The sequence below is a fragment of the Amblyomma mixtum genome, chromosome 9 (genome assembly GCF_055824585.1).
Source record: "Amblyomma mixtum isolate Tamu chromosome 9, ASM5582458v1, whole genome shotgun sequence".
Lineage (NCBI taxonomy): Eukaryota > Metazoa > Arthropoda > Arachnida > Ixodida > Ixodidae > Amblyomma > Amblyomma mixtum.
Genome location: NC_143020.1, coordinates 85759426 through 85773691, shown reverse-complemented (window position 1 = coordinate 85773691; position 14266 = coordinate 85759426). Strand labels below are relative to the sequence as shown.

Sequence of the window (14266 nt, the reverse complement as noted above, 5' to 3'; positions counted from 1 at the left end):
AGAAGCAACTATTTTAACGAGGCTGTTCCAATAAAAGAACGTTGTTTGACGTCTCCTTTTTTTCGTCGAGTGACTTTATCCAATTCAGCTTATGACGTCTGCTTTTGTGGCTCTCCTAAAGCGTCGGAGGACGACGTCGCGAAGTCCTCAGCTTGTTTTTTTTTGTTTAATTTCGTTGTGTGGTGCAAACTTTTTATCCTTTGCTGCTGTTCTGACTTCTTTGTGTCACTGTGCTGTGGTGTGTTGAGGTGCGGTATGCCAACTTACAGTGCAAAAGAGAATGCGACGCAGTGGTGTGGCTAATTGAAACAAACTCAATTCGCTATGTCCGCAAACAATTCACGATGAGGTTTCAGTGGCGGCCACCGTTTCACGCAGCCGTTTTGAAATGGCACCAGATGTTTGAAGACACCGTCTCCGTGACAAGGCAAGTGTGAAAAGATAAATGAAAGACACACCGCGGAATCGGTGACGAGCTTGAGGGCGTCTTTGAAACCAACCCTCGCATGACCTGCACCCGTGCTGGGCTTATGTTCGGCGTAGCCCCATCGACGGTGAGCCGACCACTCAAAAGCAAAGGGTGGCGTCCGTACAGGGTGCGGGTACACTAGAATTTTAGTCCCGCAGACAAAGCCCAGCGGGTTTCATTCTGTCGCTCAGAGTAGCAAAGGGTGGCAGCGGATCCTGGACACCTCGATTTTCTGCTCTTCAGTGACGAGGCTGCTTTTCCCCTAGACGGCCAAGTGAACCGACAGTGCACGCGTTTCTGGTAGTGATGGAAAACTATTGATAGTACTATCGATAGCGGATCGGGCTAGTTGGTGCAGTTTTGACATTTTTCGAAGCGCTAAAACAACATGGACGCAGATAGAGGCTAGCGCTCGTTCCTGTCAGTTCTCTCTGCGTCCATGTTGTTTTAGCGCTTCGAAAAATACTATCGATACTATCGATAGTTGAGTCACTATCGAACTATCGATGGTAAAAAAGACTATCGATACTATCGACTCTATCGATGGTACCATCGGTAGTAGTATCGATAGTACTGTCGATAGTTCTATTGATAGTACTAGTGATAGCCGTATCGATTCTGCTTGTTATATATAGTACTATCGATACTATCAAGCCAACCACGCGTAGCCACTGCATCATAAACTCGGTTTCCCGGGTGTGTGGTATGGAGGTGATGGCATGTGTAACTGACAGGACTCGCCCGGTTTCGCGGCTTACGCGTCACCGAGCTCTGCAGACGTTCCCGACGTAAAGTTGCTCGATAAAATGTTAGTGTGCGAATGTCCTAGTTGCGAAGCATGTGTGCGAATAGCATTTCTGCAGCGGTGACGTCAGCAAGTCAGCACAATTTGGGCTGCTTGTTCTTTTATCGGATGCAGTTCCAGGTATTTTTCCAAACTGTCCCTGTGCTGGCTCTTTCATCGGATACAGTTCCAGGTATTTTTCCGAATTATCCCGGAGCAGGCTAAAGAACCACAGCAGGTCGAAATTAACCCGGAGACCTTTGCCACGGCATCCTTCATAGCTTGAGTCTCGTTCGGACATTAAGGCACACGACACCGTCAAACCAATCAGGTATCGCCAATATTTTGGTTACATTGCTGGCCAACAAATGCATAATATCAATATTGTTAATATCAATAGTCTTACCACCGACAGTTTCACTATCGATAGTCTTGCCATCGATAGCAACACTATCGAAAGTAATACTATCGTTTCTACTATCGGTAGTAGAATCGATATTATTACTATCGGTAGTAGACTATGGATAATTCTGTCGATAGCAGTACTATCGGTAGTTTTTTTACACTATCGATAGTTTCAAAAAAAAAAAACTATCGATACTATCGATAGTCAATTTTCCGATAGTTTTGCATCACTAGTTTCTGGGGGAAAAGCAACCCGCATTTCATTCACACCAGGGCAGTGAACTCGCCACGCACAGTTTTCTGGTGCGCAATACGGCAAGAGGGAGTGGTCGGCCCGTTCTTCTTTGAGGACACCGTGACAGCCGACTCCTATCTGCGCCTATTGAAGGAAAAATATCTGCCGGAGCTGGTGCAGTACCATATGCAGCAGCAGGTAGGCATCTTCCAGCAAGATGGTGCCCCTGCACACTATGCAGCCAAAGTCAGGAAATGGATCAATGAGCAATTTCCGGGCCGGTGGATGGGGCGTGGGTCGGCCAATATGCCTTGACCACCGCGATCGCCAGATTTGACACCATGCGATTTTTTCGTATGGGGATATATCAAATCGCGCGTCTACAGGACTGGAAGCCTTCGCACTCTTGAGGATCTTCAGCAGCGGATCCAAGAAGAGTTAAACACGATAAGCGACGACATGAGAGCTGCAGTGTTCAACGAATATACACACAGGCTGCAGCGATGCATAGACGCTGCAGGCGGTTACTTTGAGGATTGATTGTTGTTGTTGCCCTCAAAATGCCTGTAGTGCCTGAAATAGGCGATGGAGGTAATGAATAAACAAATCAATAAATAAAATGTTCAGGATAGGCTTGCAAGGGAGTCTTTTGCTTTGTTATCAGCCAATGTAGAAGCACGAACGAGTTGGTGGCAGATAATTCTTAAAACAGCATCAAACAGACACAGACACAAGGAAGGGACGTAAACAAGAGCGGACGTCGTGTAGTGCCAATAAATTACTACTGTTTCTTTCAACAGCTTGCACCTTGTTCTTCCGAAAACGGGACGTCCAGCGAGGGGAACAGCTGTTCTTCGGGTGTAATGTGTGTATGTCGCTTTCATTGTGTAAATGATTACACATAAGCTTGTAATTGGTTTTACTGTACTACACTTGAAAAGTACTAAAGACAAAGCAAATGCCGGAACGGCGCATACAAAGGGCCCGCGCTCCTCGCAACGCTCGCATTGACGCCTTGTGACGCTTTCCACTGCAGAAGACAGATGGCGCTACTGTCGCCCTTCAGCAAAAACTCGGTGTTTTGGGTGTCGGTTCACCAATCTCCACGCAGACGATCACGCTTATGCATCATGCACGGCTCAACTAAGTAAGTGCCGTTCTCAAACTTGCTACGATGCAGAAGTTAGTATAATACGCAAGCTCTGTGTGCAGTTTCGCCGCATACGAGCCAGCGGTTGAGGCGGGAAAAGTTTTGAAAATATTCACGATAAAAACGCACAATACTGTAGATGTATGAAGCGCAACAAAGGAAAGGCAGACAGTATGCGAGGACGGCTCATAATTATTGATAGCCGCACCCGAGGACTGGATTGGGAACAGTTAGGGATAAGAGTTAATAGGAATACCTTCGTAATTTGCGGTTTGGTGATCCCATTGCCTTGCCAAGTAACTCAGGAGTGGAATGACTTAGCAAGACAATGGAGTTAGACAAGCAGAGAAGGACGGTGGGTCTCAAAAATAATATGCAGAAAGGTAAAGTAATGTTCAGCAGTCTCAGAAAGGAACAAGAGCTTGCAATTACTAGGAAAGTGCTCTAATGGGTAAAGGAATACGTCTATTTAGTCCAAATATTGACCGAGGGTCCGAATCTCGAGAACGAAATAACTAGAAGAAAAAGAATGGGGTGCAGCGCATTTCCAAGTTCTCTCAGATCATGAACGGCAGTTTTCCGATATCCCTGAAGAGAAAAGTCTACAACAGCTGTATCTTACCGGTACTCACCTATGGGGCAGAAACGTGGAGGCTAACAAAGAGGGTTCAGCTTAAGGGCAACGAAACGAGCTATGGAAAGAAGAATGATAGGTGTAACGTTAAGAGATCGGAAGAGGGCATAGTGGGTCAGGCAGGGATCAAACACGTGTGAATGACATTCGAGTCGAAGGCTTTGAACATTTAAATACTCCCCAGGAGTAAACAGTGCTTAAAAAGGATATAGCTTTCTCAGAAGGTCTGTTCCTCTAGTATACAAGGAGGAGAGCCGTGAATATCGCTGCTCTGAGCACTACAAATTTGCTAAAGCGTGCTATTAAATGCGAACTACTTGCGAAAGTGGCTGATATTTCTTCGGGAGTTGTTTTGGAAACTTGCTTTGTAACCCTAATTTTCCCACGCCTCGGGAATAATAACTAGTTCAATGTATCGGCTTCACCGTTTTACTGCGAAAGCACTACTTCACATGCAATCCTGAAAAAAGAGACATATTGTCCGAAGTCTCACTGATATCTGCAAAAATAAAATGAATATTGAGGGGAATGGGTTTCGAACCCACGCAAGCGCGAGCAGATCAGCTTCGCTGGCTACTGAACTACCGCATTATGCTATTGCGGACACTTTTTGTCTTTACTCCATGGAAATAACATGCTTCAACGATAGCGTCTCGTGTTGAATTCTCACATTTTCACGCTGTGCTCTGCACGTTGTCGTCTTAATTATAGGTGCACTGAAGAGGAGTCTGAACTCGTCTTTTTGCCGCGGGAACTCAATCTGCACGTTCCGAGCATTCTTAGAAACTTCCATTTATTGCCCTGTGTGGCTGATTTCCCTAATTAAATCGAATTAACGCCCAGCTCCCGCCTTTTTTTTTTAATTCTCCCTCGTACGATAGGCGGAGTCGACCAACGCGGGGAGTGCCTTTCAGCCAGCTCCGTAGAGGCTTTGCTTTCGCTTCATTTTGTTTTTTAGGCTTCCGCGAATAAATAGTTTCATTTGCAGATAATATAACCGCAAAATTAGCCCGTAGAAATAAAAATACGCGCGGACTATTTGCTTCTACGGACTACTACGTATTACTCCGCCGATGGCAGAGCGGCAAGCCCCCACAGGACTGGGTGAAAGGCACTCCCCGCGTTGGTCGACTCCGCCCACCGTACGAGGGAGAATTAAAGAAAAAAAGCGGGAGCCGGGCGTTAATTCGATTTAATTAGGGAAATCGGCCACACAGGACAATAAATCGAGGTTTCTAAGAATGCTCGGAATGTGTAGATTGAGTTCCCGCGGCAAAAAGACAAGTTCAGATTCCTCTTCAGTGCACCTTTAACTTCAGTCTGTTCGTAAAAAGCATAATTAGTTTCCTGCCCCAAAAATATGCAGGTTGACGTTAAGCCTCTGTGACAGTCACTAAAGGAAAGGGAAGGAAAGCGCATAACTGGCTCTCTGGGTCAGTGGTTGCCACATTCACGCTTTGAACTACGTGGTGGTATAGTGATAGAGAGGTGCGCTTCTTACTTTGGCAGAAGCGCGGCACTGGAGCAAAATGCGTTTGCGTTTGCAACATTGTTGCAGAAACGCGACATGAAAGCAATAGCCCGCCGGAGTCCTTTGGGTAAACTGGCAATGATGATGAAACAGTTAAAGACTCAGTTGATCTAGAGGAGACGAGTAACGTGGTTGATATTTTAAAATGAGCGTGACAAGCCCAGGGCGACATATTCTGGTCCCAGATGGATAGCGCTCATCGGCCTTGGCACCAACAAAATATGGCGGTTGAGTCCACCTGCAAAAACCTGCTTTCGCACAATGTTTCGTGCTTTTTAATTGTTTCACAGTTTGTGCACTTCTTAGTGGACGCCGTTATTAGAACTTTTTGGCCATGCTGTATGGTGCAGCCAAAAGTGCTGACCGCTAAATAAGGATGAGAAATGACTAACAAACAAACGCGAGAAACTTTCTGTGAGATAGCAGAAGAAATGTTTGTTTGAATTTGTAATACGTTTTACAGGCGAATTCCATAATGTGCATTACCTATACTAAAAAGGAACGCCCATGCTATGGTGGCTACCATGTTTACCATGGTCTCATCTCTGTAGCAAAGTCTGGGATAATTTATGCATACTGCAGCAAAAAGCAAGAAATGTCCATTTTAACCCAAACGACTGCCACAGTGGAGCAATATGATGGTTGTCTACACCAAGAAATCATTCTTTAGAAACATGCGTCCATTGGCACAATGAAAGAGCCCTATCTGCTGTAGTAAACACAACGGAAACATTTCCTGGCTTCGGTAGTTCATTCTTGATTAGTGCCGAAGCTTGGTGCTCAGTACTCATATGCACGTTCACGCCACCCATCTTGCGACGAAGCACAGTAAGGACGTCAGAATCAAGATTGTGCTAAAGCCCAGGGATGATGCGGCGCTTTCCCAACCTAGTGATGAAGAGAAAAGAGATCGTATTGCATTACCTCAGAGTTAGGGTTAACTCAAGAGTTCCGCTTTGTAATAATGTATTTAGATCACTCAGTGCACATTGGCACATTTTTAATGCGACAGTATTAGAAATCCCATTCAGCCGCTAACTCGGTGTGGATACAAAAAGTGGCTATACAAAACCTCATGACGTCACTGTGTCAGCCACTCGATAGTCAAAGACAGTTGATGCTTGTATACAGATGACAGATAGTTCACGTCCAACATTCCCGGAAAAAACTTTGAATATTGGAAAATTGCAGTTACTGTTTTGGAAATATTGAAGCTAATTTTCCATTATTCCGGTGTGTAGCAAAATCATTATTTTAAAGTGTTTCCTTCGCTGGTACTGAGCAGATACGTCTGCCATGGAAAGCCAAAGGTGAACGCATTTGATGACAGCATAAACATTAATACAAAAAAATGCAAGCTTGCATCGAGAGATCTGCGCATGCATTGATTGTTGTAGCGAAATGTCAGAGCATATGAAAAATTTGCGTTAATAAACTCTTTCCCGTTGAAAAATGCTTTTCCCTGAATTATTGGGTAGGTAATAGATGATGGTTGACAAGGTCTAAGTGATTTTATTTATTTATTCATTTACAAAATACTGCAGCCCGAGGGCCAAGCAGAGTGGGCAATATAACAACAGCCAAAGATCACTACAGCAAACTTATTACACACTAGGTGCTAATTAGTAAATATCTAATTGATATTAATGGTCAATAACTAACAGAAAATCAACCTTCAGAGAAATTTAGTACAAGCTATTTAATAGTTCACGAAATGTAATATTAGTTAAGTGGCAGTGAATAATATTTAGTGCAATTAATTAGTGCTTAAAAACGCTGGAAATGTTTTTGAATTAACCGCACGCGAGAACCCCAAATTCAGCCGGTTATATTTTCATTACCTTTGCTAAAAATCGTCCTTGCGTTTAGTCAGTTATTTTTGAGGCAATATAGACCTTCCCACAAATACGGAGGCGCACAAAAACTTACTGGGACGAGCGAAATTGGCGCTCAGTGAACAATATCGAAGAGAGAGCTTAAAGCTGAATTTCGGATAAAGCAAAGTGCATTTCCTAAATTGAAAAAAAAAGTAATATCTAGCGAAACAAAATAGTTGTTGCGCATGAAGCATTAATATTATTATTTTAAATGACAATAATGTTCCACTGAGATATCCGAGCACGTTTACCTAGTGCAATTTCATGATCCAGAAAAGAGTTGGAAATGTAACGTCTTGCCGTAAAGGCGCTTAACCCAGCTCCACACGAGACATATGAGGAATTGCTCTATGCGGTGCAGAAATAAATTATGCTACCTACCAGCACGGCGCCTATATGCTCTTAGGATGTAATATCGCTGGCGGTGCACAGTAAACAAATGGCAACTCCACCTGACCGTTAGCGAGTAAGGCAGCTTCCAATAGATACGATACTGGAGCCTCACCTGGCTGGGGCATCTTGACGGTGCGAGACATTTGCCACTTGTGGTATGTGCCTTGAACCACTGTGTCGTAGCTAGCACTAACGCTGTATTGCCCATTAGGCTTCAGGTTGTCGATCCTGTATTGTTGGCTTTTAACGTCGGTGGTGTAGTGAGTACACGTCTTGTCAAAGGGTACGAGTAGACAGACTTCAAAGTGCATCGCGCCATCTTCGTACTTTGCCTTCCACGTTGCTTGCAGGGAGGTTGAGCTGATGGGTTGTAGGTTGAAGTCAGCAATTACAGAAGCTGTAACATTTAGAAAGGAATTAAACTCTACAATCACCCCAGCCTTGCTTCGTTTGTGTCGAGTGAGCTAACTTATGCTAGTTCCCCCAAAACAAACAAGGTAACACCACACATTTCTTGTAGCTCTGAAACAGCGACCCCTGCAATCAAGCAGGAATGCAATGTCGCCAAAGTAAGTACCTGTCTGTATCCCTCAAACCCGCCGGCCACACTGAGACAGTCAAGAAGGCGCACGTTATGTGTGGCTTACACGGAACGTCGGTGGTTTTGACCTTACCGATTAAAATGGCGAGTGTCTCGCCAGAAGCCCTCGCGTCGTGCGAACACTGCTGTCTCCGCATAGCCGCTCGGTCTCCCCGTGAAGGAATGTGTTGTCGCGCTTCTATACGCCAGCTAAAATTCATTTTATGTCTTTTCTACTCTGCCTTGCAACCTGTTCACAGCTGAATGCGAGCTCAGAGCCCAGGGCGACAATTTCAACAACTATGCGCCTATGACACGCCAGCGAGCCGATCGCAAACTGTGGCTGCAGGCTGCAACTGTGGCTCACATGTAATGTAAACTTGAAGCCATGAGACCGAGACCGGATACGTGAGACTGATGCGATACCATCGTATCTGGATAAAATGCCTCAGGAAGTCATTTTTTTTGGCATTGAAGAGCATTTAGTAATGAAACCATGTGAACCAAATAAGACTGACCTGTAGGTTTTGTCTCTGAACAATGAAAAAAGGTATTATCGAGGTGAGAGTGAGGAAAGGGTAGAAGTTTTTCAGGGTGTGTAAAAGACTCAGGGTGCGTAAAGTATTTGCCACCCGACTGCGGACCTATTACTGACTGCAGAGGTTGGTTCATGCAGGGCGAAATAAGATTATAACTTCCAATGCATTATAACTAATCAACCTCAACGTGAATAAAAATCATATGGCCTGAGAACTTACAGAGTTTGGCCGGTGCTCCATTCCACACCTCACGCTTCGAAACAGCCTCCTGAAACAGGGTGAGAAAAAAATTCAGGCTGCCGTAGTCAGGACACTAAAAACTCTCTGGTTAAAAACTCGTCGAAGATAGCAAGCGCTTATGGCTTCCAAAGTTGTCTGAAAAGTCAGTAGAGTGGTACGGTTCATATTTATTTCATAAGTATCCAAATGGGCAGCTTTTATCGTTTTGGCAGGCCTAATTTACTGTGTTAAATTTCTTAAGCGTTTGGAAGCTACATAAATAACAGGTCGTCTATAGAATTTTTTTATGCATTCATTTTCGCTGTAGTTTTAGAAGGAAGCATTAAACACGGATGGATCTGTGATATGGAAACTCATCAACGCCCATAATAAGAAAGAAATAAAAGAATAAGATCATCCTTGTAATACCATAGAAATCATCATAAGTTGCCAGGTGGAGCTTGGAAAAAAAAACGCTGAAGTTTTTTCCGCCCTCGAAGGTGCGTCAAGCATTCCACATAAAAAATGGTCTGTTCATTGCATTCTAGACTAAAGAGCTTAAACAAAATCGGGTCGCACAGCTGCCGTAGTGGAATCTGCTGTGCATTGTGCGGATAAACGTGGGCGAACAGGAATGAACTGTAGCTTCCTGTCCTTGCTGCCGTGCTGTTTAAGCTGCACCTTTTTCTCGCTGTGTAGTTTTTATCCTTCGCGTTCATATTTTAGGAATCTTTTGATCCCATGCGCTGCAAATCTGAGGACAGACGCTGGTTTCTTATCAGTGAGTTGTAGTTAATAAAAACGGACTATCTTTGCTATGTCAATCACTTTGACAACACTTGTAAAGACGTGGCGTTTATTATACACAGGCCACTAATTGTCTCAACAGTTTAGGAGCAAACAATGCTGAAGGTGGGGAATAGATAACTCATTTTGTTCTTGATCGGTTTTCTCCTTTCTCTTCTTTGTAATCCTTTGCTATTTTTAATATGGAAGCATTTCATGCCTTTAGAGTGTCTTACCTTTGGCCCATGTGTCACCATGGGCTGTAGACAGGAAGTATGTACAGAGCGTGTGCACATGAATTGTCGATCATACAGGAAGAGTGTAATTACAATTTGCAAGGATTAATAAGGATTTAATAGAAAGTTTATGTGACGAGTTACTAAATACAACAGTTAATTAAAGAATAGACAGCTATTTTACTAATTATTTCGAGTAAGTCCCGAAATTTTTGAATTACTGCAGAATTGAACGAGCGATGAATAATAATGAAATTATGGGAATAAATATTAAAATTATTTAATTATTGGCTCAAATATCTTTTTTAAGTTGTAATTAAGTGATGGCGTAGAATAATTTATTGATAATATATTGACTATATTTATTTGGATTATTTTTAATGAAATGAATAATTACCAACGATGAATAATTACATTACTAAGTAAGAGGTAAGGCAACGGAACTCGAAATGCTTTCACATTTCAGCGGAGAAGGGGATTTAAGTGAACCTTGAACTTTTTCTCAGTTTTTTGCACCTGTCCATAATCAGTTATACTGCTGCGCTCTTTTTCACGCTCTTTCAATATCGAACTGATCATTAATCTGGCTTTTTGCTTGTCCGTACCAGTAATCCTCGTCCACCGGCCCTGACCACGGCTGCTTCAAGTCTAATGTAACCAACTTGCCCCCCCCCCCCCCCCCCCCCCCCATCACACACCACACTGCGCCCTTATTCTTTCCCCAACCCTGGTACCACCTGGTAGAAGTGAAAGGCCTATGTAACCTTCTCCATTGACAACCACACTTTCTCCCCCCCCCCTTCTACTCCCCCCCAAAAAGGCACCCTGTTGTAAACACGGTGGTCAGCGCGCTAAGTTTCCCTTATCGCTCCTACTTGATTGTGTTCCGGCAAAATCTCCGTCTTCGGGCCTTGTATTAAACGGGGATTCTGACCGAGTTAGGCATGTATCGCTAATGTGCGTTAGTATCAGTGTTTGCTTAACAGAAAAAGATATTTAACTTTGTTTTTATCATTGATAGTAAGTCAAGGGAAACATCAGAAATTGGTACCTAATCAGAAACATGTGTCTAGAAAAATCCGTACCATCCGTAACAACAGTTTCTGAAAACGAGTGGCATCCGTTCCCTTCATAGTGAATTCTGACAGCGAAAAAAATCGGGGAATTTTATAGTGCTTCGGGTGCTAGCAAAAAAGTACATGATAGTGACCATTAAGTAATACAATGCTGTCTTTTACTTGTGCAATTTACTTTAAAGAAAATCAGTGCTTAACGCCTTCATGCATATTTCAACACTCAGAAGTTAATACAAATACCCAGAACTTACCCTTTTCTGTTGGCTGCCGTATGCCGTAGCAGTAAGCGTTCCTACAAGCAACACATGTGCGAACGAAAACAAATGCACAGCCATTGGAACCTCTGGTACCTGTACGAGCGAATGGCGACCCCTAACTGCGTAGCACACGTTGGCTGTTTTTTCATTCCACCCCTAACGGCAGGTGCAGAGATACGTTGCTGCAGCCGGGGAGCTGCAGCAACATCCGCTACGACAGACATACCTCTAGCAATCGTTGCTGTTGCCACGCAGTGTCATTCAGGTAGAACAGAGAAGCATTCGAGTATGGCTCAGGGCTGTCGCCCTTAACGCTCCAATGAGGCGTGAAAGCGCTCTTGTGAAACTCAGTATACAGGCAGTTGCAGTACAGCAAAGGTTGTCGCTACACCCGTAAAGCACACTGTGTCAGACTGAACAGTTCACTAGTTTTAAACAACAGCTCCAATAAATCTGATCGAGGAAAAAAAAAATCGCGTATGATTTTAAACATACAGGCAAGTACTTTTCATTGCAACAAGCCAACTCTAAAATGCAGGCTTATCGGTGCGAAACAAGGGTTTGAAAGGCAGTCACCGTCAGGCAGGCACATCCGAGAGAGGATATTAACAGATATTAACAGAGGGTAATTCTACTTCTTACGTAATGATTTACGGTATGTTTATTTGTTTATTGAAATACGCTACAAGCTGCAATGAGTTGATGCATTGCATTAATACGTGTCTGTAGGATGTTGAGGGGGTTAAAAATAGAACAGGTAATTTTATTTATGTGAGCAAAACGAGGCTGTCAGTAAAACATATTTTAGTGGTTGTTATGAAACAATGAGTAAAAATTTCGCATTGAAAACCGTCTTCATACAGCGGTTGATACAAAGTGCAAAAAATGCAACACGGTAAGTCATTACAAGGGCAATGTATGAATTGTTGCTTTCCTAACTTTGGTTAACGCATGAACCTCCGTAATGATCTTGAAGGTCATTCGAAAGCTTAAAAAATGCACAACAGCATACAGAGAAAAATAGGTCACAGTGAAAGTGCGCAGCGTTGATGAAACTACTAAGAGAAAAAGTGGGGATACGTCATTCACCTCCATTTCACCGTAAAGGAGCATTTTTTTTGGCAGAGTTTATCGAAACTCCTTGTAAAAGAAATCTTTCAGTGAAGAAAGTGACATTACAACCTATGAAAAGGACACAAGACGGACGTTTAGTCGTTTAGTAAGAATTTTCATTAATTACAATGAAAAACACCTCTATGCAAAACTTCCACTTTAAGAATCGGCCGGGAACAGTATGCCGAAGTATATGTCACCGGTACTTAGATGGTTCATATCTTTCTCCCAATATGCAATGTTGTCACTGCAAGGAAGCACGTCATTCGCATCGCAATCATTTACGCAATGTGGATTAGTTTGCTGTGAAGCTCTCCTAAACACTCCTCACACTTCATAATAAGGTAGTAATTACTCATTGACACTTTACACATTACACATTAACACTTTCGCTACGTATATCTTGGCATAGCCGAGCTAAGCCGCTGCCAATTTTTTTTATGCATCGCAAGTAAGCTTGGATGGGATGGGCCCGGCCGCCCAGCCACCCTGCATTTCAGCAGGTTGCAGTTGTCGTGTTAGTTTAGTGAGCGGTATTGTTGCGCTTTTCCTGTACTAACTTGTTTTTTACCCCGTAGACAACAGATGACGTACCTTGTTTATAATTAGGCTTGTGGCCACCTTACTATACCAAGTGGCAGCATGCTGCTCATTCGTCATGTGCGCACGAAGACAAAATCTCATATTAGATTTGTTTTCACTGAATGCGACTGCTATGTGAACAATTGTAAGCAGTGTTTTCATAGGAGGACAAACCATAATATAATTATTACTACATGATTCCCCTTTTTTTACTTTCAGCCGCCGCGGTGGCTCAGTGGTTATGGTGCTCGGCTGCTGACCCGAAAGACGCGGGTTCGATCCCGGCCGCGGCGGTCGAATTTCTTTGGAGGAGAAATTCTAGAGGCCCGTGTACTGTGCGATGTCAGTACACGTTAAAGAGCCCCAGGTGGTCGAAATTTCCGGAGCCCTCCACTACGGCGTCTCTCATAGCCTTAGTCGCTTTGGGACGTTAAACCCCATAAACCAACCAACAAACCTTTCTTTACTTAAAGGGACACAGCAGACAGGTTCACCTAGTTGTTGCTCTCGGTAAAAAAAAAATGGCTGTCTTGGTCTTTTTCAGCAAAAGAGGCTATTGTCGGCGACAGAATCAGATTTAAATATCCTCCCGCCAGTCGATACAAATTCGTGACGTGCTGATTGAAACTGACGAGTTGCAGCCATTTTGTAGTGAATCAAGGTGTATCGTTGCCTCCTGGATACGCGAAAAAATGGGCGTTTATACTAAGCTGTGACATGTATAAAAACAAAACACTCTTAATTTGAAATCCCTTGTTTCGAGGCCGGCTCGGATTCTTCTTCTGGGGTGACTGGGGGCTGAGGCTAGCGCGTTTATGTATATATGGAAGTGCAGGAGGTGCAAATGTAGACTTCATTTCTGATGAACTCATAGAGGTGCTGTGATTTGTGTGTGCGCCGCAATTCCCGAGAGAAAAGAGGTATACGGCAGGGCGCTATAAACAGCTTATTTTATTTTAGAAAGTATTCACAAAGACTTTCGAAACACTTTAGGCAGTCACATATACCGGGTGCTTCAGCGAACACTTTCAAAACACTTTGTTTCGCGGAAAAAACTACATCATAAACTCAGTTTTGTTATAAATAAACAGATATTAACATGGATACTATCGTACCTATCTGATGGCCACCAGTTTGCCGAAATACATCAAACCCGCTCCAATCACGTTCCTGTCGATTCTTGCGTTCCCCAGGAATCGGTCCTTGGCTCCCTATTGTTTTTAATATTTATTAAGGATATTTTTAATGACCTGTCAGTAAGTATTAATTTGTATGCGGACGACTGCGTGCTGTATGAGAAAATAAGTTCGACTGACGATCAAATTAGGCTGAATAATGATTTTGCAAAAAAAGTTTCTTGGTGTGAGAAGTGGCAAATGTGAATTAATTTTGAAAAAAAG

General features: G+C 43.3%; 1 protein-coding gene across 1 annotated transcript; it reads right to left on the bottom strand.

The window, feature by feature from the left end:
• Positions 1 to 4996: 4996 nt before the first annotated feature.
• On the bottom strand, positions 4997 to 11279 carry LOC149329968 (uncharacterized). Its single transcript, XM_089559697.1, has 4 exons — positions 11166 to 11279; positions 8817 to 8865; positions 7591 to 7875; positions 4997 to 6096 (listed from the first exon to the last, which is right to left on the bottom strand). The coding sequence occupies exons 1-4, from the start codon at positions 11247 to 11249 to the stop codon at positions 6008 to 6010; spliced, it is 507 nt and encodes a 168-aa protein (XP_089415823.1). The 5' UTR covers positions 11250 to 11279; the 3' UTR covers positions 4997 to 6007.
• Positions 11280 to 14266: the final 2987 nt, after the last annotated feature.

What these genes read in the sequence shown, in the direction of transcription:
- LOC149329968 (XM_089559697.1), bottom strand. Translation starts at nt 11,249, where the DNA reads ATGGCTGTGCATTTGTTTTCGTTCGCACATGTGTTGCTTGTAGGAACG. An exon ending in TGGAGCACCGGCCAAACTCT is followed by an intron (nt 7,876 to 8,816) that starts GTAAGTTCTCAG and finishes TAAATGTTACAG; the next exon opens with CTTCTGTAATTGCTGACTTC. An exon ending in CGTCAAGATGCCCCAGCCAG is followed by an intron (nt 6,097 to 7,590) that starts GTGAGGCTCCAG and finishes CTTCATCACTAG; the next exon opens with GTTGGGAAAGCGCCGCATCA.